The 26,466-nt window shown below is 28.7% G+C and overlaps 1 protein-coding gene across 1 annotated transcript; it reads left to right on the forward strand.

The window, feature by feature from the left end:
• Positions 1-8,176: 8,176 nt before the first annotated feature.
• LOC100808521 (mechanosensitive ion channel protein 10) lies at positions 8,177-21,987 on the forward strand. The gene is made up of 6 exons (XM_003548533.5): positions 8,177-8,759; positions 9,853-10,513; positions 19,414-19,537; positions 20,191-20,484; positions 20,936-21,138; positions 21,655-21,987. Exons 1-6 carry the CDS (start codon positions 8,231-8,233, stop codon positions 21,923-21,925), a joined length of 2,082 nt encoding a protein of 693 aa, XP_003548581.1. The 5' UTR covers positions 8,177-8,230; the 3' UTR covers positions 21,926-21,987.
• The last annotated feature ends 4,479 nt before the right edge of the window (positions 21,988-26,466 follow it).

Consider the following 26,466-nt stretch of genomic DNA (forward strand, 5'->3'; position numbering starts at 1 on the left):
GATGTATCATTATCATTTTTCATTTGGGTAATTTTTCTTAAATTTTTTTAGTTCTGTGAATAAATCTAATTCATTAATATCTCATTGATTATAAAATTTTAATGAACATTTAATGTTAAGATAATTTTCTTTAAAAAACCGAATATATCTTCATACATTTTAAATTGTTCAAATCTATTTTTGTAATGCAATAGTTGTTTAATTTATTATGTACAAGAAATAATCAATTCAACTGAAGATTTTATAACATTATTAATAATAATTTCATCAAATTGTTTAAAAATTCATCTTTAAAAAAAATTACCACTAACTTTAAAAGGATTTTTTTTCTACCGATAAGTCTCTCAAACTTGTTTCAATATTTATTCAATAACTTGAATCATATACATTTTTAGTAATGGTTTCTCCTAACTTTTGGGTTTCCTTTTCTTTTTCAATGTGAGCATGAGAATTAATACAATCCTGTTTATCAACTAATATTTTTTCTTTATTTTCATTTTCATCTATGTCTATATTATTTACTTTTTCATCCAACAAACAATCACTTAATAAATTTATTTATAACTCCCTTTTGTGATTCAATTAAAACATTCCCTGTTTTCTTTATCTTTTTTAAAAAAATTGAATAACCTAATTCATATTTTCGATTTGACATTTTAAAATAAAACAATTAACCTTTCCTACTATAACAAATAGCAACTTTAAATCAAGACTATAGAAAAAAAAACAATAAAACCTGACTGGCAAAGAATTGCTTCACAGAAACCTCTTCAAGATTTATCTTCAACGCTCCCACCAAATCGAATGTCGATGTTATTGATCAATTTAAAAGTTAGTGAATTTTAAACATAATAAATAATTTAGAATTCTATTTCTTACAATGAATCTAACTATCTAAGATGTAAAAATATATACACACTGACACGCATAAGATAAAATAAATTTATTAAACCCCGCCCAAATAATTGATATCAAATTTGATATAAAACAAATAAAAAACAAAATAGACTAGAATGAACGGACAAGAGAATGATTAGAGGGTATGGCATTGCGTAAGGCGTTTTTGAAAAACGATGGATTGAAAAGTGCAAGAAAGATGATCAGAGATATTGATGAACAAGAAAAAAGATCAGAGAGAATAACTTTTGAGTGTATTTTGCTGAGAATTTATATATTTAGAGTAGAGAGTGTAAAAGTGATTTTTGGACGAATTTTGGTAATAATTGATATATTTAATTAAAATAATTAAAATAATTTTTGGTAATAATTTTTGGTAATAATTATTTTAACATTAAAATTTATATATTTAATTAGTGATTTTTGTTAGATTTGCTAATAATTTTAATGTTAAAACAATATTGGGACGAATTTTTAGCATTAAAATAATTATAATTTAATTAAAATAATTATTAATTTAATTAAAATAATTAATTAAAATCATTAATTACTCTTTTTTATTATTTTAATGTACAATTTGATTAATGAGTAATTAATTTTTTAAGTCACACAAAATAATAAAAAAGAGACCCACTGTAATGATCAATAAATTTTGGATTCAAATACCAATATTACGTATTTGGAGCATCACTCGTACCAATATTGCAGGTTTGCAGCATCAACTTGGCCATGCAAGAAAATTAACCCACTACACTAGAATAAGATACATTAAAAAAATTATATAAAATATTAATTATAAGGGATATTAATCTGGGGAGGCCTAAAGCAAGGGTTTTGGCTGCTTTATGCTTCAGTCGACCGTGGGTCTTTGACAATTAGAATTCTTGTCACCTGCATTATTAATGGGGTTACTTGTTTTTAAATGGTAGGGACTAAAACTAAAACGGATTTAAAATTATGGGTAGCACTGTAGGTACTAAATTTGATTATTTTTTTTTTTTACGTATAAGGATTAGAATTAGAAAGAAAGTAAAGAATGTGTAACTATAGGGATTAAACACTCTTTATAGAGAACAGGAACAAAAATTTCTGTATTTTAAATTTAGTATTCTACCACATGCCATCGGTAGCATCAAGAATTGAAATAAACAAATACAATTCACACAAAAGTTGTATTATCAATAATGATTAAAACAAGTATAGGAGATTTGTATCTCTTAATCAATATTTCGTATTGATATTGATAAAAAAAAATTGCTGTGTGGCACCTTTCTCATTTATTTGGTTCAATTCTGCATTCCATTCTGCATTGGTGGTATCGAATCCACTCAAATAACTCCAGATTCTATTTAAATGCTGGCCATATAGACATCGCACTCGTCATCACCAAAACCACATTTTTCTTTTCCTTCCACCGCACGTCCTGTTACATCCCTTCTCTTCTTTCGGGTCAGATATTTCGTCACTAGCAAATCTAACTGTATATGGATGATTCCATGGAGTTGCAACTTAGTGTCTACGGAAAATGCTTCTTGACAGAAGATTAACAAAAGCACTATCTGGGAAGGTAATCAACTTTATAAATTACTAGTTGAAAAGAGATACTTCATGCTTTTATCTGTATTTTTAAAATAAAAAGAAATAGCAGTTGAAAAATGTAATGACAACAACAATTATATTTTGCAGGTTTAAGAAGGAAACGAAAACATTTATATATATTGAAGGGTAATTTAGAAATAAAAGATATGTACATTAAAGGAAATAATTGTTTTTATTAATAGTTATGGATAACAACTGATTTACAAAATTAAACAAATATAAGGATTATAACATCACGAAAATATATTCAATGGTGATTGTTTCAGCTGTCGCGTGGAATGTAATTTTTTACTTGTAAACATTTTATATATTTATCTATACAAAAAAAGTTGATACCAAAACATAATTATATATAATGAGAAATTATCGGCCTGTTAGGGATATATTTTTCTTTTTTTTTTTCTTGAATGGGATGATATGCTTTTCTTGAAAAATATTTATAATGTTTGCTTGAGTTTTTCTTATAACGTTTTTACGTTATCAACCAGAAATCATTAATAATATAAAATTTTAATTAACTATTATAAAAATCAATATATAATTATTTTTTATTAAACAATTTGTGTAAAGAACAAAGTGAGTATATATACTGTATATACTGTGTGTGCGCGCAATAAGTATATTTTGAAGAATAAATAGTTTATGCACTTTATATATATACAAAATAGTTTATGTAGTAATTGTAAAAAAATATGTTATCATTTAATTATAAATTACTATATATAATATATTTATTGACTTTTATAACAATAAACTTAAAATTCTACTCATCATAAACCCTGATTAGTTGATATTATAAAATTTTGTATATTATCATTACATAAAAACTAAACTCTACTTTTGAAACTTTGATCAATATCTCATGTATTATACATATATTTTAAAAAAAGAATGTTTTTAATATTATAATATATATATATATATATATATATATATATAAATAAATAATTCCATATATATACTTACACATTAATTTTTTAACTACTTAATTAGTGCTAAAGATTCTTTGTTTTTCAAATACTTTATACTTTAGTGGGATATCCCCACCAAAGTGTTTTATGATCTCATACCGTTAGTGTTAACTAACGTCTTTGTTGATAATAAGTCGATGGAACACATATTGTCTTTTTAGCATCATGTTGCTATTTGCTGAATATTATTATTTGTTGAAGGAAAATAGTTCTTAGACATCCAAAGGTGCTAGACACCTTGAGAAAAATAAGAAGAGATAAGAAATAAGTGATTATTTAAGTGTTTGTAAATTAAGTGATATGATATGATAAAAAGAAAGAGATAGAACAAAATGAAAAGTGTTATTTAATTGTTTGTAAATTAAGAATTTCCAAATATTATCAATCTTTGTTGAAATAGTATGCTTTTTAACCATAATAGATGTGTTTAAACCTTAAACTTGGTCGATCGATGGGGCACTTCTTTGACCTCGTACTGCAACTTTTTCTTTGGTGATCGATATCTATCTATCTAATTAATATCCATATATTCTTCAACAAGATCGATATGCATTTTTTTAATGCTTCACAAGTTGATGTAACATGACATTGTCACGTACCTATGATCTGAATTATATGATGGAAAGGGTGATTCATTTCATCATGATGTTCTTTTCGTGCGCATGAGCAGCCTTCACTATCGACGCATTCAGAGCTATTTACACCCAAACCTTCAGAAAGCTACTAGCACAATACGTATTTTTGACACTATTTATATATATCCTCTTATATATAAATTCGTTTTGATAGATATAACTTAATTAAATACTTTATTTCATGTTTTATTATTACTTAAGAATTAATTTATGTCAAAAGTTTAGTGATAAAATTTATTAAAATTAAATAATTAAAAATCTTTATATATATAGATACATATATCAATAAATTTATTAAAATAAGCTCAAAATAATTTATAATAATTCGGAGTCCAAGTAAATTTAATACAGGTTTTCAAACACTCTTAATCGTCTCTCAACCACAATGAATATGCTAATTTAGTGTGTACGAAATTCTCTTATCAGTGGAAACCATGTAGAAACTTCGAGAGTATAAATAAAGAATAAAGATACGAGTACATAATCACTCTGATTGACACCAAGAGAGATAAAGAAAGAGAAGAAGAAAAATAAGAAAAATAAAGGGAGGTGCATGTGTAATAAGTTCTACTCTTAAAAGAAGTGAGTATAATTTATTTTATTTTTTTATCTAAATCATAAATTGTTTTTGTTAAATAAATTATTCTTATGAGCACAATATGATCTTATATATTAATCTTTTGAGTTATAATAAATATTAATTAATATGATATAATAAAGAGAAATAAAAACAAAAAATATGTATTAATGAAATTTTTAAAGTGATAAAATATTCAAATATCACTACTCTAAAATAAAACAAAAAATACGTGCGCAAAAATCATCACAAGCGTTTTCAAGTTGACTTTAGCAATTCAGCCTAGAATTTAGGCAAGTTGCATTTCCATATCATGAAGCTTTCAAGTAAGTGCTAGTACGCACTGCACACGCGCTGTCATGCTCGTAGAGGGAGATCCCTCCTCATTCCTCAACCAATATATATATATAGATATATATAAAACATATTATATAAGAATGACCGGATTAAATTTAGACCATATAATTAAATATAGATGATCAAAATTTAAGATATTTTTCTCTCATATAATATGTGTATTATATGAGAACAATGGTATCATGTGAAGATGAGAATACTCAATCTCAATTGTTAAATTAAATTAAAAAATTAATATTAAAATATTTTAAATTTATTAAAAGATTTATCAAACAGAAAATAAAATATTTTAAATATTTAATTTATGATATCCTAAAATATCTCAAATTTATTATTACCACCATCATGACAGATTGTGTTACAACTATCATGACTGTCATCACAAACATTACAATAATCGTCAACCGTCACTACTACCAACATGATTATTGTCACTGTTACTTCAACCACCATCACCGTGATCGTTGTCATAATCACCATCGTTGTCACTAATATGATCGTCATTGTTGTTGCTATCGTCATCAACGACGGTGGAGGTAGCAGTAACCACGAAAATCATGTTGGTAGCGATCACGGTGGTGGTGGTGGTTGTTGTAGTGATGATCTTAACATAAATTATTTTTTTCAATAAATGACAAATTAAATTGTTAAGATATTTGATTTCCTGTTTAATAAATCTTTTAGAAATTGTACGGTTAAATGAAATTTTTAATTTGAATTTAAAATATTTTAATCTTCATCTTTTATTATAATCTAACAATTGAGATTGATCATTCTCACTATCACATAAGATGATCATTCTCATACATAGAGAGAAGATGAACCATATGAGAATGATAATCTTAATAAGAATGATCAATCTCAATTGTTAGATTAAATGAAATGTCAAGATTAAAATATTTTAAATTTAAATGAAAACTTTATTTAACCCTAAAATCTCTAAAAGATTTATTAAATGGGAAATCAAATATTTAAAGATTTAATTTATGTCTTTTATAAAAAAAAATTATGTCAAGATTGTCACCACAACCATCATCAATACCATGACCATTGCCACCAACATGATCATCGTTGCTGTCACTACCAGCAACAACGATTATGTTGATGATGACAACAATGATGACGGTGATCATGGTGTTGATGGTAGCAATTCACGATCATGATGGTGGTTGCACTGACAACTATGGCAGTTGTAACGAAAACGATTATAATGGTGGTGATCATATTGATAATAAGTTTGTGATATTTTAGGATTATATAAATTAAATCTTTAAGATATTTTATTTTTGTTTGATAAATATTTCAGAAATTTTATGGTTAAATAAAATTTTAATTTTAATATAGAATGTTTTAATCTTCATATTTTATTTTAATCTAATGATTGAGATTGATCCTTCTTATTTTTACATAAGATCATCATTCTCATATGATATAATCTCTTTCTTTTCCTCTCTGCATATTTATATTTATATTTATATTTATTAATAAATGTTAGAATGTTAGTTTTTTTTATAAAAAGAAAGATCAAATCTACAATATTTTTTATTTTTTAACCACCCAACTAGTCTTACATATATCTCCATCTCCATGAAACTATAAATTTAATTCCTACCGTTGTAATATACTATATCTATTATCTTCTTTCTATTCTTTCATCTTTTTATTTTTATTTTTATTTTTTTCTATTCTTTCTTTTTTATGACATCATTTATTATGTTTTATCATGCATTTTATTTCTATTCTCTCTCGAATAGACGTTTAGGGTTATCCATAGAAATATCAAGGTATTTTCTAAATTTACTTGAAAAATTAAGTAATAAAAATTAAATTGGAAGATTTGTAAAAACAAATAAAAAATATATAAACTTTTTAATCAAACGATTATTCTTTGTAATAAAAAATGATTATCTAATTTTATAAATGATTAATAATACAAAAATGAAATTATCCTTTGATCTTACCTCCGGACTCTAAAGACTCATTTGCAATTATATCTTACTAATTAATGATATTAACTTCTTATTATTTTTTAAGAAAATTCTTTGCCTCCTTGCACGTGCTTATTTGCCTTCTTTTACACGTATTGCGTATTTGCGTATTGCGTATTGTGCATCCTTAATTCACCTTTATGAAAAACATGAAAATGAAGGGTAATTGAAATAATTAATATTCTCTCGGAATGTTGTTCTAAGACACTTTATACATAATCACATGAACAAATAAAAATAATTAATGTAGTTAATTTTATTGATATTTTTTAAAATGTTATTAATGAATATACGAATTTTATCCATATCAATAATCATTAACTTATTAAAGTCTAAGGAGAAGTAATGAAAAAGAAAAACATAAATACTTAGAATATAATAAGGGTAAGTAATGAAAAAGAAAAAAAGAAGACAATATTGTATAAAAATATAAAATGTCTTAAAAAAAGAAACGTCAATTCATTTTGAATGGTGTCTTATAATAAGAACAAAAGAAAATATTAAATTACAATGCTAATACGTAAATATAATTTGAAACTTAAGACAGTTGCCTCAATCGCCTTCCTAAATATTACACAGCCCTCCTAATTTCTAGAATTAAATTTTTATCATTATTTTTTGTGAAATAAATTATTATTATTATTGATCAAAATTTAAATTTTGATCTTAATTAATAACATAGACCCATGCACATTTTTTTATAGTCTGAAAAAAGAGAACTACATAGAGGAGTATGAACTCCCCACCGAACAAAAAGGAAACAATTAGCTTAAAAAATCTGGCAATTGATCAAACATCAAACATCTCCCTCCAATCTACAGCCCAAATTTGTTAAGGCATCTGCACATTGATTTGCCTATCTGCACAGAAAATGGATATAATGATTCATTCTTTTGTTATTGTCTAAAATGTCATTGCAACTAAGACCCATGCACATTTTCGATAAGCATTATTTTATAACTTGATTAATTATTTATTAAAAGTATCAGAATAATATCTTCATTTATTACTCAGTTAGATTTATTAAGTATTTATTTGATTAAAATTTATCACAGCATGAAAATTTATTGGTAAATATTATAAAAATCACAAACTAGTCTCAGCAAATTCAAATAAGTTTGGTCTAAGGTTCTATATAAGTTTGTTTTCAAGTCCTCCATTCCCTCATATCCACTTTTAGCAAGAAAGGGTGGCCACCATCCTAAAATGGAGAAAACAAGGCCCTCAGACCAAGTTGTTCTGTTCTTGGACCAGCATAACCCTAAACCACCCTCTATAGAGTCCGAAAACCATCAAAATAAACCTAAACACCCCTTAAAGGTCAGAACTCTTAACCGTCTCAGCTTCTCAAAACCCAAATCCCGAATCCTAGAATACAACTATAATGTCCCCCGCAACAAAGTTGCAATCTCTGAAGAAATTAGTGACGTTATTCAACCCACCTATAAGCTCTCGTCCAACGATGACGACAAAGAGGACGACGAAGATGATTGCGAATGGGATGAGGACGAGACGGAGGAGGATGGTTCGGAGCATGGCCCAAAGTTGCACCAAAAGAGGAAGTGCAAAATCAAGTGGAGGCTCATGATGGAGTGGATTTTGTTCCTAAACATATTGACATGCTTGGTATGTTCTTTGACCATATCTTCCATAACCAACATGCACCTTTTGGGATTGGAGATTTGGAAGTGGTGTTTGATGGCAATGGTCACATTCAGTGGCCGTTTGGTTTCGGGTAATTATATATATTCATTTTTTCATCCATCTCACTACTATCTCAAATTTTTTAATTTCTTTTTTATCACCTTTAATTTCTCATATATTATCACACATATTACTTTCTTTCTCCATCTTTTAATTTTTTTTCTCTCGTTTCACACTTCCTCGGCCCGAATTAACCCACAACAAAATGAGAAATTATTAGAGAAATCATATGTGTATTGTTTCAGTCAATATTTACATATAACACTAACCATGAAAAAAAGTACTCATGGATACTTGGAATAACACCTGTTATGAATTATAAATTGATAATTAAATAAATATTCATTTATTAATAATACAAGAATACTAAATAATAAGATACTCGTACACGTAGGATACCCTCTACTTTGAGTTTATTTAAATTTTCATAATTATACCGAGTTTAATGTATATGTATTTACAATATAAAATAATTTTACGTTATCATCTAATCATAGATTATCATCGTTTGAATTATTTTAAAGTCAAAAATAAATTTATTATATATAACGAATTGTAATTTAATGAGTGTGTAAAATGTTTTATATTATTAATGCATAATCATTATACATAAACTAAATCCATTTTTCATTTTTAACACACACATTATGAGGAGTGACCAACACAGGTATAAATTTGATAATTATTATACTATTTTTATAATTTGATATAAAATGTCATTTTTATTTATCTAAGTCGATGAATTATATTTACGCATTACGTAGATTGTTTGTGTCAAATTTTATCAAAATTAAATAATAATAATATAATAATCAAATTATATATATTTTAATATATTTTTAAATATTTATATTAAGTTAATTTTAATATATATAAAAGAGATAATAAATGATTTTAAATTAATATAAAATATTACATATGTGATATATGTGAAAGAAACTTTAAATTCAAGATAAATTTAAAGAAAACATTATTCAATTGAAAATTATAAAATAGTATAATAATTGTGAAAGTAAACCAAGTATAATTTGATCCTCCTTAATATATTTATATTCCAAAATTATTTATTTTTAAGCATAAATATATGTTTCAAAAATATATTTTAATTTTTGATGGGATTTCAGGGTGGCTGGTAGGTCTAACGGTGTTCATCATCGAGCGAAACTTCATGCTCCGAGAGAAGGTACTGTACTTCATCTACGGGCTCCGAAAGAGCATAAGAAACTGCATGTGGCTAGGCCTGGTGCTACTCTCCTACTGGAGCGTGGTGTTCGACGACGTGCAAAAGAAGAACCACAAGTTCCTCAACAAGGTCTTCCAAGCCCTAGTAGCAGTCTTAGTTGGGGCCACCATCTGGCTCCTGAAGATCGTGCTGGTGAAGATGCTGGCGTCCTCGTTTCACGTCACCACCTACTTCGACCGAATGAAGGAGAGCGTCTTCCATCACTACATCTTGGAGACCCTGTCGGATCCACCGATGATGGACGATGTCGCCGAACAGCAGCACCATCTCACCAGGTGGAACAACGCCAAGAACTTGAACAAGTCCAAGAAGTTTGGGTCAAGGAGGATTGATATGGAGAAGCTGAGGAAGCTCAGCATGGAGAGCACCGCTTCGGCGTGGAGCGTGAAGAGGCTTGTGAACTACGTTAGGTCTTCTGGGTTGTCCACTATTTCAAGGACTGTCGATGATTTTGGCAACGCCGAGTCTGAGATTAATAGTGAGTGGGAAGCTAGGAACTGTGCTCAGAGGATTTTCAAGAACGTTGCCAAACCTGGTGCCAAGTAAGTGCATGTTAATATTCTGGTTTTTATTTCTTCAAATTATGCTTTTTGATTAGTTAATTAAGGTTATATATGGATCGGATTTGGTTATCATACGTGCCGTTGCTTTTTCTATTAATTATTTTAAGAGTCTTTTTCTAGTGTTTTTATTTTTATTTTTAAAACTATTTATATATGATGGGTTGATTTTACTAGGACAAGAAATTTCGGTTTGAATGGAGTTTTGTACTCACTTAATTAGCAGGAAACACCATCCTGAATATATGTTACTTTTTTCTTATTTTCTTACATCAAACAATCAATGTAAGAATTAGTTATATTTCAACCAATATAAAAAACATGATGAAAATAACATGTTGCATCACTCAGGATTACATTTCTTATTATAGGACAAAAAGTGAATACAAAACTTCGTTGTTCAACATTTCTTGTTATCCTAAGTGATAAAAACAATGTAAATAGTTTTAAAATCACTCTATTTTGATACATGATTTTTTTATTACTTGTTTCGTAAAAAATCTAATATATGTAACTAAATTTAAAAGGTAAATTAGGATGAAAATTGTAAATATAATTGTTCAACAACAATTGTACATTATATATGTTGATTGTCACTCCTTCATTTACAAATTGTTTTTGATACATGGAGGGTCCTTCATTTACAAATTGATAAGTGATATTTGGACGTAATAATTTCAAACACCTTTTTTTGAGATGATTTCAAACACCTCATTAATATCTATAAGGTTGTAATATTTCTATATTTTTTATTTTATTATGTTACTAATCATATTTATTATGTTTCTTTCTGGTCTCTTTGTCTCTTTAGATGTGGATTAGAGTTGGATGTCCACTAACTATTTTCTTACGAAAACCAACATCTGTTATTATAGTCCAAGATTATTGGAGGATCCCTTAATCCTCACCATTAGTTATGGAATACTCATTTAACTGTTGAGATGTCGCTAAGACACGAAAATCAGACCTAACTCTAGTTGATCCTGACACGAACAAATACATTTTATAAGCTAGTAAAACAAAATACAAATGGCCATTTCATTTTAGGATGGATTAGGGTGAAGGTGAGAGATAAAAAAAGGTCGAGAGAAAAAAATAATAGATATAGTATGTAATATATAGAAAAATATAGAGAGGTAAAAAAAAATAGATAGATGTATGTAAGAGAGTAAAATATATGTTTATAAGGACACTTAATATTAATGTAGACTTACTAACAATATTTCTCTTAAAAGACTACTAACAATAGTTATACTAACAATTTAATTTTAATTTCCACTAGTAAAAGTCTATGTCAATGTAAATTTACCAAAAGACAAACCTTTAATGTTAGTAAATAAACTTTTTGTAGCGTAATAAATCGATATAAGAATATGTTTTTCCTATTTATTTACCTCAGATACGTTTTTCTTTTATGAAAAGGGAAAGCTTTAGTTAAGAGCCCACAGCTACGTTTAATTAAACTGTTACAGTTATCATAAATAAAATTATTAACTTAGTTTTTTTTTCGCTGAATCTTCATATTTTTTCTGAATTATTAACTTAAATTCTTTAAAAGTTGAAAGGTTCTTTTTTTTTATCAGCAACAAATTTTAGAGATAATTAACAAAATGGAAAGATTAATATTATATTTATTAATTCCATCTTTTTTAATCTAAAAGGCACGCAGAAAACGTGGTAAAAAATCAGTATCTCTTCAGAATGTTGGAATAAAAAATCATTATTTCATGACACAAAATTTCTAAGCCACTAACAGTGGACAGTATAAGTGATTAAGGTACTTTATTCTTTTAAAAATACAAACAAACGCTATAAGAAAATCCGAGAAAAAAAAAGTTAGCCACTTTCGGGTAGGTCAATCCAAAGGGTTGTGAATTGTGATCACTTGTCCCCTTAATCATAAGTAAAAACTACTATGAAGAGGGTCAATTTTGTTGTTGTTGTTGAAAAATGAAAAAGGTGAATGGGATTTACACCACAGGATATATTGCAAGTCACGTTCGGACCCAGATGTCATAGCACTATCTATTGTGGGTTTGGTAATTGGTCCCGTGTTCATTTTATTTTTTTTACATTTGTTTTGTGGTCCTTATATATGATCCTCTTAAAATATAGAAATAATAAGTCTAAGGTGTGTCGTGAACCTAATCAAATTGGTGCTTCATTTCGTACTCAGAGTCAGTGGTCCTGCATTCGTTTAGTATTTCACTTCTCCATTTATCGATCCATTTCCGCAATTTGTGCTCAGTGCTTCTCTTTGGTTGCTCAATGTGGCAGTGCGTCATGCCGCAAAAGAAAGAACGTATTTAAAACACATACACAATCTGACCTAACTCAGTTTAAATAAATTTAAATTTAATTAATTGAGTTGGTTCCATTTAAATAGAAAATATATTTCAAATCAACCCGAATCAAATCAAAATATTAATTTTAACTAGATAGCACATTTCTTTGCATAAACTTAGGTAGATGACCCTTGTTTCAAAAAGGAAGCAACAGGAAACGATAAAAAGAGAGATAAGATGAATATATTAATTTTTTTTCTATTTATTTGGGAGAAAAAAAAAGATTTTTTTAAACAATTACAAAAAATTCCTCCCAAATTGACATGATGTCAAGAAAGACCAGCTCTCACTTTTTTTTTTAATTTTAAAATAATAATAAAATTTTCATATCATGAAAATTTAAAGAATTACTAATGTTATGTTAAGAAAAAAAATAATTGAATAAAAATTTTATCTCCTTACTTTTTTGCTTCTTATTTCTCTCCGTTGAAATTTTTTTTCAATTTTTTCTCTTATATATTTTCATTTTCGCATTTTATTTCTTTTTCTTTATATTTTAATTTTAATATAAATAATTCATAAATATCTTGTCACTCTTTCTTTAAAATAAAGTTTATTTTGACAATATACATTTGTTTTTTTTATAGAATTTTATCGTGGGATTTGTTATAGACCTAGTATTAGTAAATTAATCAACACTTAGGTGATGGGTTTGAGAGGGTTATAAGGTTGAGTGGATGATAAAAAAAAAGAAAGAAAAAAGAAAAAAATATGAGTTTAATTCGTTTTGTTAATATAAAAAATTAATAATTAATAATTAATGTTTATTAATAAAAAATGTGATAGATTTAATTTAGGCCGTCAAACAAACACGCCAGGTGCTTAGATCCATTTTTTCATCAACACAACCATAGCCGGTGATCAATTTTCTATTATTATTTTTATTCAAACTAAGTTAAGCGCAAGCAAAGCACTACTGATGAATTGTGAATTGTCCCACCAAGACCAGGGTTTTAGCTTGGTCCAAGAAAAGCACTTTCTCCACAATTCCTAGTACATTTTGTTGGGGTCCAGCCAAAAGTAGTCAAGCTGCATTTAATGCACTGCATGTCTCTTTGACAAATTTTACTAGCTTTACTTAGATGAATAGCTAGGGGGTGTAGTAATATTTGAAAGGCATGAAAAATGTTTTACGGTGCAAGCTTTGTTGAAAATCTTAGTAAATTTCTATACTACCTTTTGCTTTCTATAAATAAAGGGGCTTTGCAGGTGAAGGAAATTATGGAACAGAACCAAAGCAAAGCTTCTGGATAGTTGTGAGAACATAGTGAAAAGAAAAATAGTAAATTTGGAGAGTGTGAGAAAAATATACCGGCATAGGTATAAACTCTATAACTTTTTGATACTGTAAAACACAATATTCAAATAAAAATGAGTTTGACAGGAAACAGTATATTATATCTCTTATGTGTGAAAGAGAGTAAAAAGAATATTATAATGTTCTTTAATACAGTGAACTATTTTTTGAAGTTTGTTCAATGGTTTTTTCCTCGATATTAGAGGGTTTTTGACATTAAATATTGATGTTCATTTTTATAGTTACTGGTGTTTATTTTATTGCTTTCGTTGTGTCACAATTTTTAATTTTAATTTACACTGATCACGTTTTGCTTGTTGAGCCCAACAAGTGATATCAGAGCTTTAGTTGAGGCTCAGTATTGTGTAAATTAAAATCAAGGAGAACAATGGTATTATGGTCAAGCTCACCTCTACAAACTACCCCATTTGGAAGCCAAAAATGGAGGATATACATTTCTACAAGGATATGTGTGGTCTTGTGGAAAAGGGAGATGCAAAGCCATACAACGTGACAGTTGAAGACTAGAAAAAGTCACATTAGAAGGCCATCGATTTAATTAGGCAATGGGTGGATCTCAGTGTATTCCACCACGTGGCTGTAGAGACAAATGCCCAAACTATGTGAAAAAATATTGAAAAGATGTATCAAAGAAAGGCTGCACAAAACAAAACTTTTGTCATTAGAAGGTTGGTGAATTTAAATTATAAGAAGGGAAGATCAATTGCAGAGCACTTGAGTGACTTCTAAAACTTGATGAACCAATTAGTTACCATGAAGTTAGTGTTGGAAGACGAATTGCAAGCACTGTTAATTTTGAGTTCTTTGCCAGAAAGCTGGGAAACTTTGGTGGTGTCATTAAGCAACTTTGCTCCAAGCGGACAACTTACTTTATCTCAGGTGAAAGATAGTATGTTCAATGAAGAGACCAAAAGAAAAGACCTGGGATCAAGTAGTTCTCAAACCCTTGTCACAAAGAATAGAGGGAGGAGTAAGAGCAAAGGTCAATCAAGTAAAACCAAGGATAGATCACAACCTCAGCCTCGAAGAAAGTTTAAGTGTTATCAATGCGATGAAAAAGGACACCTCAAAAGAAATTGTAAAGCTTGGAAGAACAAGGAGAAGAAAGATCGGAGGAACCAAAGATCCGATGAAGATGAAAACACCACATCCCCTATAATTGATGGGGAAGTGGTGTTGATCTCTATTGAAGAAGAAGAAGAGTGTCATGTTGTAGATTCATGTGTTGAATGGGTCAATGAATCAACAACATCTTATCATGCGACTTCCAACAAGGAATTCTTTATTGTGTATAAAGTAGGAGACTTTGGAAAAGTAAAGACGGGCAATAGTAGCATTGCAAACATCATTGGAATTGGTGATGTGTGCATTCAAACCAATAATGGTTGCACACTAACACTGCAAGATGTGCAACATGTGCCTGATTTGCGTTTGAATATGATTTCTTTGTATGCCCTAGATTTAGTCAGATATCGCAAAAAAATTGGTGATGGAAAATGGAAGCTTACCAAAGGTTCATTGATGGTTGCGAAAGACACATTGTATTCAATGTTGTGCAAAAATAAAGTCAAACTAATCAGAGATGGATTGAATGCAGTTGAGATGATGCTTTGCCAAATTTCATGGCATAGAAGACTAGCTCACTTAAGTGAAAAGGGATTGCAATTTTTGATAAGGAAGTCCCTCATTCCTTCTAACAAAGGTGCAAAATTGAATCCTTGTGATTATTGTTTATTTGGCAAGCATCATAGAGTATATTTCTAGAAAACTTCAAAGTTGAAGGATAATATTGTTCTGGATACGGTTTATTCTAATATGTATGAACCCATGGAAGTGGAGACTCTTGGTGGTAGCAAATATTGTGACGTTTATTGATGATGCTTCATGGAAAGTGTGGGCGTACTTCTTAATAATGAAGGACCAAGTTTTTCAATACTTCAAAAGGTTTCATGTGATGGTGGAGAGAGCAGTTAGTAAACCTTTGAAGTTTCTTCATATGGATAATGGGGGTGAATATACTTCCCATGAATTTAAGAATTATTGTTTTGAGCATGGAATTAGACATGAGAAGAAGGTACTTGAAACCTCACAACATAATGGTGTGGCCCAAAGAATCAACAGAGCCATTATGGAGAAAGTTAGATGTATGCTCAAAATGGCTAAATTGCTTAAGCCATTTTGAGGTGAAGCTGTTCAAACCACGTGCTACCTGATTAACAAATCTCCATGTGTTCCTTTGGGCTTTGACATCCCTAAAAGAGTATGGTTTGGTTATGATATCAGTTACTCTTATTTGAAGGTGTTCAGATGCAAAGCTTTTGCTAAAGTAAGGAACAAAGACAAAACTTGATGATAAAGTCATTCCTTATATATTTTTGGGCTATGAAGACGAGGAATTCGATTACAGGTTATGGGGATCCTAAAAAGAGAAGAGTTACTAGAAGTAGAGATGTAGTGTTTCATGAGTAAGAAACTATGTTGGATTTTGATGCATTAGAAACCAGTGAACAAGGTGGTAAGTTTGATCTTACACCAATCACCCACGTTAGAAGAATTGCCACAAAAGGGTAACATCTTGATGATGAACTTAGGGTTAATCATGAGCTAGCAATTAATAAAAGATGGTGATTATGAAGGTGTTGAGTAGGAAGAGCAACTACTGCTTAAGAGATCAAATAAAGAGCGACAACCATCTAAAGGGTACCCTAGTTCAAAGTACATCCTCATCACTGATGAAGGGGAGCCAAAAAGTTTTACAAAAGTTGAAATTCATAAGGATAAAGTCCAATGGAGGAAAGCTATGAAAAAAGAAATATATTCCTTACAGAAAAATGATACTTATGAACTTGTGAAACTTCCTAAAGGTAGGAAAGCCTTGAAGAATAAGTGGGTGTTTAAGCTTAAGAAAGATGGTGACAAGCTAGTGAAGTATAGAGCTTCGGTTTTAGGCAAAAGCAAGGAATAGACTTTTATGAAATTTTCTCTCCAATTGTGAAAATGAGTTCAATTCGAGTTATACTCGAATTGGTTGCTAGCTTGGATTTGGAGCTTAAATAAATGGATGTGAAGATTGCATTTCTTCATGGAGATTTAGATAAAGAGATTTACATGGATCAACCAAGAGGATTTGAGGAGACGGGAAAGGAAAACATGGTTTACAGATTGAAGAAGAGTTTGTATGGATTGAAGTATGCTCCAAGATAGTGGTATAAGAAATTTGACTCATTCATGACGAGTCATGGATATACCAGGGCTGATGTAGATCATTCTGTATATGTCAAAATATTTCCAGGCAACAAATTTATCACCCTCTTGTTGTATGTAGATGATATGATGATAATGGGACAAGATAAGATGATTGGTGATTTGAAGGAGTTGTCAAATTCCTTTGATATGAAAAATCTTGGCCCACCAAAGCAAATTCTGGGTATGCCAAATTTTTTAGATCAGAAAGCTAGAAGAAAGCTATGGTTGTGCAACAATATGTGGAATGGGTCTTAGAAAGATTTAATATGAAGAATGTCAAGCTTGTTAGCCCACCACTGGCCAATCATTTTAAGCTCAACAAAATGAGTTGTCCTACTAGTCCAAATGAAAAAGAAGCTACTATGGTTGCTATACCATACTCCTCAACAGTCGAGAGTTTGATGTATGCAATGGTCTACACAAGGCCAGATATTGCTAATGCGGTCGGAGTGGTTAGCAGGTTTCTCTCTAATCTTGGTAAATACCACTAGGAAGTTTTGAAATGGATATTGAGGTATATGAAAGGCACCTGTAATAAGTTCTTATGCTTTGGCAAAGCATGCCTAAATTTGGAAGGCTATACAAATTTGGATATGGTAGGTGACTTGGATAGTAGAAAATCTACTTCAAGAATTCTATTCACTTTTGTAGGGGGGCTATATCCTGACAATCTAAATTGTAAAAGTGTGTGCCTTATCAACTACTGAAATAGAATATGTTTCCATGACCGAAGCAGGAAAATAAATATTTTTATTCAATAGATTTCTTCAACAGTTGGGAATGAAGTAAGAAAGGTATGTTATCCATTGTGATAATCAAAGTGCTTTGAATTTAAGTAAGAATGTGATATATCACTCTCGCACAAAGCACATTGATGCAAGATATCATTGGTTGGGACAAGAAGTGGAAGAACATTACATCAAGTTGGAAAAGATTCACACTGATAAAAGCCCAACAGATATAAAGACAAAAGTTGTAGCACGAGAAAAGCTTCAACTTTGTGGTAAGGTAATTGACATGGATTGCCTGTGAGCAATTGAAGATATTCCCCTTGGCTGGAGAGAGAGAATTGTTGGGGTTTAACCAAAAGTAGTCAATGTGCATTTAATGCATTGCATGCCTCTTTGACAAATTTTACTAGCCTTACTTAGATGAATAGCTAGGGGGTGCATTAATATTTGAAAGGCATTGAAAATGTTTTACGGTGCAAACTTTATTGAAAAACTTAACAAATGTTCACACTACCTTTTGCATTCTATAAATAGAGGACTTTATAGGTGAAGGAAATTATCGAGCAGAAACAAAGCAAAACTTTTGGGTAGTTATGAGAAAATAGTGAGATAAAAAATAGAGTGTTGAGTAAATCGTGTAGGAAAAATACACCAAGATCGGTATCAATTTTATAGCTCTTTGGTACTATAAAAAAAAGTATTTGAATAGGAATATATCTCACGGGAAACATTATATTATATCTCTTGTGTGTGAAAGAGAGTAGAGAAAATATTATAATGATCTTGAATATAGTGAAATATTTTTAAAGTTTATTTCATGGTTTTTTCATTGATATTGGAGGGTTTTTCACGTTAAATATTAATATTCATTTTTATAAATACCAATGTTTATTTTATTGTTTTTGTTGTGTTGCAATTTTTAATTTTAATTTATATTCATGTTTCACTACTTGTTGAGCCAACACATTTTTCATAAGAATAATAAACTATAAAGTGGGATGAAATATTTTGGTGGGCCAGAGTTGTAAATTGCTTCATTGATAATGTGTTTGGGACTTTGAGTCAACTAATTAACATAAATCATTGAACTGGTAGTTGACCTTTTCTTTGACAAATCATTGAACTAGTATTTGACTTTTTCTTTGACAAATCATTGAAAAAGTAACATCTGAAAATAATTACCACCGAGTATATATGACTGAGATAATTAATTAAAATATGGTATTTTGTAATTTATTGAAGGTATATTGAAGAGGAGGATCTCATGAGATTTTTGAAGAGGGTTGAGATACACACCATATTTCCCCTCTTTGAAGGCGCTCTCGAAACGGGACATATCAGCAGGTCTTCATTTAGAAATTGGGTGGTAAGTTTTGACATTAAATTTCTCTCTTCAAGTTATATAGCAGTGATGTTGAACCATATTTCATTTCTGAATTACAAAAAAGTATTTGATTGAACTTCTCCTTTTAAAAAAATTGTAAATAAACTAAAAATAAATAAATCAAGTACGCTTTTAGATCTTAAGGAAAATTGTGTACATGTCTTTTAAAAAGTAAAATGGTTGATTTTATAGTAATTATTATAGATAAAATAGTTTTATATAAGGATTAAATATATTTTTGGTCTCTCTAGTTAGCGTTTTTTTATTTTTGGTCCCTTTATAAGTTTAGTTTTTTAAATTTTTGTCCTCATAAGTGTAAGTCTTTCTAATTTTGATTCTTGTAAGATATTTTATTTAGTTTTACTCCCTGTAAATCTGTGTTTTTTTAATTTTGATCCCTGTAAATGTGAATTTATCAAAATTATAAATGAAAAAAAGTATAATTTTACCGGAATAAAATTTGGAAAAATGTCAACCTATAAGGATTAAAATTAAAAAAATAAACTTATAAAGATAAAAAAAAAATTTACTTGAATAAAAAATATATTTAAGTCTTTATATAATTGATTATTGGTATACAAAACTAGATACTAATAATGTATCAAAATTAAACTTCAATTAATTTTTTTTATCAGATTCGAGCATATTATGAACGAAAAGCTCTAGCACAATCATTGAATGATACCAAAACAGCAGTGCAGCAGCTTCACAAAATAGCAAGCGCAATCGTTAGTGTGATAATAATCATTGTGATGCTCTTGGTGATGGAGGTGGCTACGCTCAAGATAATATTATTTTGTATTACACAAACTGTTTTGATAGGTGTTGCTTTCCAAGGTACCTGCAAGACTGTATTGGAGGCCATCATCTTTGTCTTCGTCATGCACCCTTTTGATATTGGAGACCGCTGCGTCATTGATGGAGTTCATGTAATTTTCCAACTTTTCTAATTAAAAAGTTTAGGAAAACATTTTTTAATACAAGAAGAGGAAAATGAAATGTAGTTTCAAGATGCACATATATGAAAAAGATTTTAAAAAGTGAAAATAAAAACAGTTCAATAGTTGTGCATTGATGATATTTTATATTGATATCCAAACACAATTATCATTTGTATGACTTTTAAGATAACTATTATAAAAGTTAACAAACTTATCATACATGATAGATTGTGAAAGGATAAATCCCTATAAGCTTTTTGTCTAAAATAAAAATAAGTTAGACTTGATTTCAATATTAAATCTCTACCTTGAATACTTTTAAAACACTTTCTTATTCGTAGGTGTTGGACTTCTTTTCGAATATAGTATATAAAAAATTTGCTTCATTTGCATGTCAATTAACTTGATGATATTATGTACTAATAACATGTACTTACAGATGATTGTGGAAGAGATGAATATCTTGACAACAGTGTTTCTTCGATATGACAATGAGAAAATATACTACCCTAACGCAGTTTTACTCTCTAAGCCTATAAGCAATTTCTATAGGAGTCCAGAGATGTGTGATTCAATTGATTTCACCATTGATGTATCAACTTCTATGGAGACCATCCTTGCACTCAAGAAATCAATACAAATGTAAGATCTTTAATTTATTCCTTATTCTTTGTATGTGGAACTTTTTTTTATTTTATTTAGCTTTAAATATGTTTTTATCCTTAATAAATATTTTTATTTTACGTTGAGTGTCTAATAAAATAATCTTTTTATTTTTTTATCCTTGATATTCTATTTTAGTCCCTGATAAATTAGAAAATTTTATGTTTCCTTTCTAATACGTTAGTAAATTTTGTTTTAGTCTGTATTAATAACAAATGGAAAATATTTATCATGAAGCAAACACAAAATTTACTAATTTATTCTAGACTAAAAATAAGTGTCAATGATCAAAAATAAAATTATTACTTTATTAGATACTCGTCACAAAATAAAAATTTATTCAAAACCATATACAAAATTGAATATTTATTAGGAATAAAAACATATTTAAATCCTTTTATTTTCTTAAAACCAATTAGGATGTATTAGGGGGACTGTATAAAGATAAGCACCTTTTCATTTTTTAATATTTGACTTGTGTGCTTATGAGTTTAGGTACATTGAGAGCAAGCCAAAGTATTGGAATCCAAAACACAGCATGATAGCAAAAGGAATTGAGAATATGGACAAGCTAAAGTTGTGCTTATCTGTGCAACATACCATCAACCATCAGAACTACGGTGAACGAAACGTCAGGATAACAGAGCTTCTCTTGGAACTGAAGAAGATCTTTGAGATTCATGGTATTAAGTACCATCTTCTTCCTCAAGAGATCCAGATAACCCATATGAATATTGAACATGGCAAAGTTTTGTTTCAATCATGAAGTGCAATTTCCATCTCTTTGCATTTCCCATAAATAATTACCACGACAATCACTTGGATAAATACTTTCAAATTATCTTGATTTCAAACATCAATTCTACTATGCTCTATTTTGCTCGTGGTATATATGCATTATTAATTTTATAAATAGAATTTACTTAATTACCATACTTTTTATGGTGTGGTATACATTCTATATTGTTTTGTGGCATATTATTATTGTAAGACCATCCATATATATATATATATATATATATATATATATATATATATATATATATATATATATAAAGAATTTTGTGGATGGAGAAAATGTGGTTGAAGATTCTAACAAAGATTAGATATTGGTATAAGAAGTCTCAGTTTTATTTTGTTATCAAATTTTAAAAGGAAAGGTTCATTAACATAAGAAATGATTTGGAAAAAAAAATAAAGGAAAAGAAACATACTATATGGATCTGTTATTATAAATTGTCAGGTGCAATCCGTATTGTTCTTTAATTATATATGGAGAATAGAGTCAATTTTCCACCAAGATAGGCCTTTTTTATTATATTTAGTTGTTTATTGACATTCACCATTTTTGTTTGTGATTCCATCAATAAAGCAAGTCTTGCTTATCTGAAAAATGTGAAACTAAGTACTTATATTGTTATTGACAAAAATCGATACTTGTATATTTAATCATAGCTAGTAGACTCAGTACCCATGCCCAACTTTTTGGTGTTTTTTGGTTGAGACGGTATTGTAAAGAATCTCAAACCAAGACCAAGGTGTGGTGTTGTGGTGAGGGATGTTAGAAATTGAACGATCCACACATCTCTTATGATTTTGATGAAAATAAATACATAATTTATGTTAACTATTATGTAAATCAACAAAATTGATGAGTGAAAGCAACATCAGATAATATTTGTCTTTATATGCATACCTCCTCCACTAGAAGAAAGATGTATTCACTCTTCATGTATTAACAATTGTCCAATCAATTGAAACACATGTCTATATATCCATGTTTGTTAAAATAGATCAGTTTGTGCCATGTTAAATGATATTATTAAAAAGGAACATATTTGTTAAGCTATATTATTCTTCCTTTTCAATATCTAACCGACATTTTGAGATATGAAAGATAGATTTAGAAAGTATTGATTCAAAATCAATCAACACGCACATCAATTATCAATAATTGGAAACAAGAATCAAAGATCGGTCATATTTTCAATGCTTAAGATCCTCTCCTAATTTACAAACTTATCAATATAAAGAAGACATCAAAGACTCGAAGAAAAATGACGAACAAGAAGAGAAAAGGTTGTGCATTCAAAAGAGAAACACAAGAACTTCATTTTTTATTCTATTTCAAACTATTGTTTGTGAAAGTCAAAAGTGACTTAGTGAGTAAATAATACTTGAGTATTCTTAGATTTATAAAGAGTTTAAAGGTTGTGCCAGTACTGGTCTAGAGAATACTTATAAGTCGGGAGTGACAAGATAGAATATTTGTTGTAATTAAGTTTGATTAGTGGAACCCTTTACTGGTTGATAAAGGAGAACTGAGCGTATCTTAGGTTGAGTGAACCAGCATAAAGTAAGTGTTTATACTACTCTCCTCTAGCCTTTAAAAATACTTTCAAGGCATATTATTGACACATCCTTGCACACAAGTCTTACACTAGAACTATGTTTTACATACCATTGGACGACAATTCATCTTTGCTTAAGAAAATAGTTCTTATCATTGGACGATAGTCATATAAACTGTTTTGTTTATCAAACAACTTCCATTGCAAAAGTGTATAATATTTTATCTAATACACTATCTAACCCCCTTCTAGTGCGATTTATTGTATTTCAAGGGAGAAAGTGGTTGTTGTTGTTGTATTCACACATGTTTGTGTTGTTTGTCGAAAATCTCATCTTGAATGGTGAGGACGGGATGTAGCCCAATTTTGGGTGAACCAATAAAAAAATCTTTGTGTTGGATTCTTTCTTCCCTTCCTTTTTACATTATGCTATTTGCTGTCATATATATTGCAAAATGTTTCAAAAGAATCCTTAAAAAATATTTCTTTCAAAATGTTTCAAAATTTAGGCAAGGCAAAAAAATGATAGCCACACTTTCATAAATCATGATAGAAAACACATATTTTAAATTTGAATACTTCTTTTTCAAATTTAAAATATGTGCTTTCTATCATGATTTATGAAAGTGTGGCTATCATTTTTTTTGCCATGCGTAAATTTTGAAACATTTTGGAAGAAATATTTTCTCACTAATACACATGGTTTTCATTTAATTATTGCAAGCAAAAAGGCCCAATTTAAAAGTACTACTAACGTACTATTATAATTTTCATCAAATTAAGATAAGATAATAAAGAGTTTAATAAAATCTAAGGTTTTGTAGCATTTTATAAACCTTAATGGTAAATAGTTTAATAAATTTTGATGATCATCTTAAAAAAATAAAGATGCAAATATTTAAGACATAACTTATACATATTATGAATTTAAAGACTTCAATAAAATTTAATGAACATAATAAATTTAGGATGCTAATAAAGTCAAGCCTTTTAAATTTAAAATTAAGCAGAGTTAAAGATAGGTTCTGCAAAACCGTCTTTGAATAGTGTAAAATAAAGGAGGTTTTTGAAAATCGCCTTTGTTTTATATTATTTAAAGACGGCTTCGTAAAAACCCTCTTTGAAATATTATTGGTATTTACAAAAATATCACCACCCCCCAAACTAAGACGATTTTCTGACGACCGACTTTAATTGCACGTCGTGAAATACGCTAATTTTAGTAGTGCCTCAACATGCCACAAGGGCGTCTATTGCACACTTGAGTTGGATTCTGATGAAGACTAGGTGTGTGAATGTGCCTTGCGGTCTCATAATGTTAATTTTTTAATATTGTTTTGAAAAACTTGTTGGATATCATCATTTAATTATAATCAAATAAATGGATTTATTTCTCTATATTATATCAGAAAAATAAAATATATTATTGAAAGAGTGAAAGGAGTATGTGGGAATAACTTATGCACTATAATTTTAATCACAAAGTATCATATATAAAAAATTATTAACTTTTAGGATAATTACCTTAAAATTATACTTAGATATTTCAACTCATTGAAAAATATATTTGTTATAATATATTACATTTCTTGAAATATTATTTTATCTTTCTTGCATCATTCATTTATTAAGTACTTACAGTTTTTTTATCTTATATATCCTTTTATTAGCTTCACTACAAAAGCTAATATGAATATGATAGGTAGTTTATACTTTATACTGAGAATCACATACTAAATAAAGAATCCTCACCTTTGTATTTGGCTTGACTTTTGTGTCACTCCTTTAGCTCAATTTTAGCATTTATTTTGACGGCAAAATTTGGCCCTTTCATTTAAGATATAAGAAGACATCATTTAAGAGAGAAGCTATTTTTGTTGCATTATTGGTAAATAGTGATAACATACTTAATTTCCAATAGAAATTTTGTTGCTCAATTAATAAGGATTCTTCTCAAATCAAAAGTTTCGATTCATATATACACATTGAATAAATAGTCAAATTTATTCTTAAAAATGTGAGGTGTTGACAAATTAGTTCCTGAAAAATACAAATTTTGGTCCTAAAAAATACAACTTATTATCAAATTGGTTATTGGATATTACAACTTAATGATAAAATAATCTCATAAATTTAATAATAAAACTAATTTATTGTATTTTTTTTCATATTCAATGATTAATTTTGTATTTTTTATTTTTAAGGGACTAATTTGTCAATCCCTCATACTTTTAAGGATAAATTTAACTATTTAGTCATATATATATATAGTAGGACTCCTACGGAAAGATTCTTATGTTAGAACATGAGAGCAACTAATAACACAATACACATTTTTAAGGATGTACACGTTTTAACTCTATTAATTTTGGTCAACACACATTTTTTCCTTTGATTTGCTCACTAATGCAATCGTTTTTAGCTCAATTAATTCCTATTGATTTTCTTTAATGCTTTTTCTATCAATTAGAGCCTATTATTTTTTTCACTTAATTATTGAAAAAATTATTTCCAAAACTACCCCCACCTACTTCCTTTCAAATGTGTATTATAGAATGCTGAGTAGGTTAAAATATCAAGAATCACAAAAAAAATGTCAACTTTTTTTTTTTACAAAACTATGTGGTATTGTAAAACTATTTATCAAAGATAAATGATTTTAACATCAATTGTAATTATAACCGATGTAGAAAAATGACTTTTTACATTGACTATAACCATAATTGACATAGAAAGTCACTTTTATACACCGTTTATAATTATCGCCATTGTACAAAAATCTATAAAAAAGTGACTTTTTACATCGTTTTGTTACCACTATTTTGGTAAAATACATTTTTAGGGAAGCATGAGGATAAAATCATAAAAATCAAAATTTTGGATGGTAAAATTTGTGAAATGTTGAAAGTTGGATTGTAAAATTCGTGAAAAAAAAATCAGCGATAAAATCTGCTAA

This window comes from Glycine max, chromosome 16 (genome assembly GCF_000004515.6).
Source record: "Glycine max cultivar Williams 82 chromosome 16, Glycine_max_v4.0, whole genome shotgun sequence".
Lineage (NCBI taxonomy): Eukaryota > Viridiplantae > Streptophyta > Magnoliopsida > Fabales > Fabaceae > Glycine > Glycine max.

Excerpts from the sequence above, each read along its gene's own strand:
- LOC100808521 (XM_003548533.5), top strand. The coding sequence starts at position 8,231 with ATGGAGAAAACAAGGCCCTCAGACCAAGTTGTTCTGTTCTTGGACCAG. Across the intron at positions 8,760-9,852 it reads CAGTGGCCGTTTGGTTTCGG|GGTGGCTGGTAGGTCTAACG; the intron begins GTAATTATATAT and ends ATGGGATTTCAG. Across the intron at positions 21,139-21,654 it reads CTCAAGAAATCAATACAAAT|GTACATTGAGAGCAAGCCAA; the intron begins GTAAGATCTTTA and ends TTATGAGTTTAG.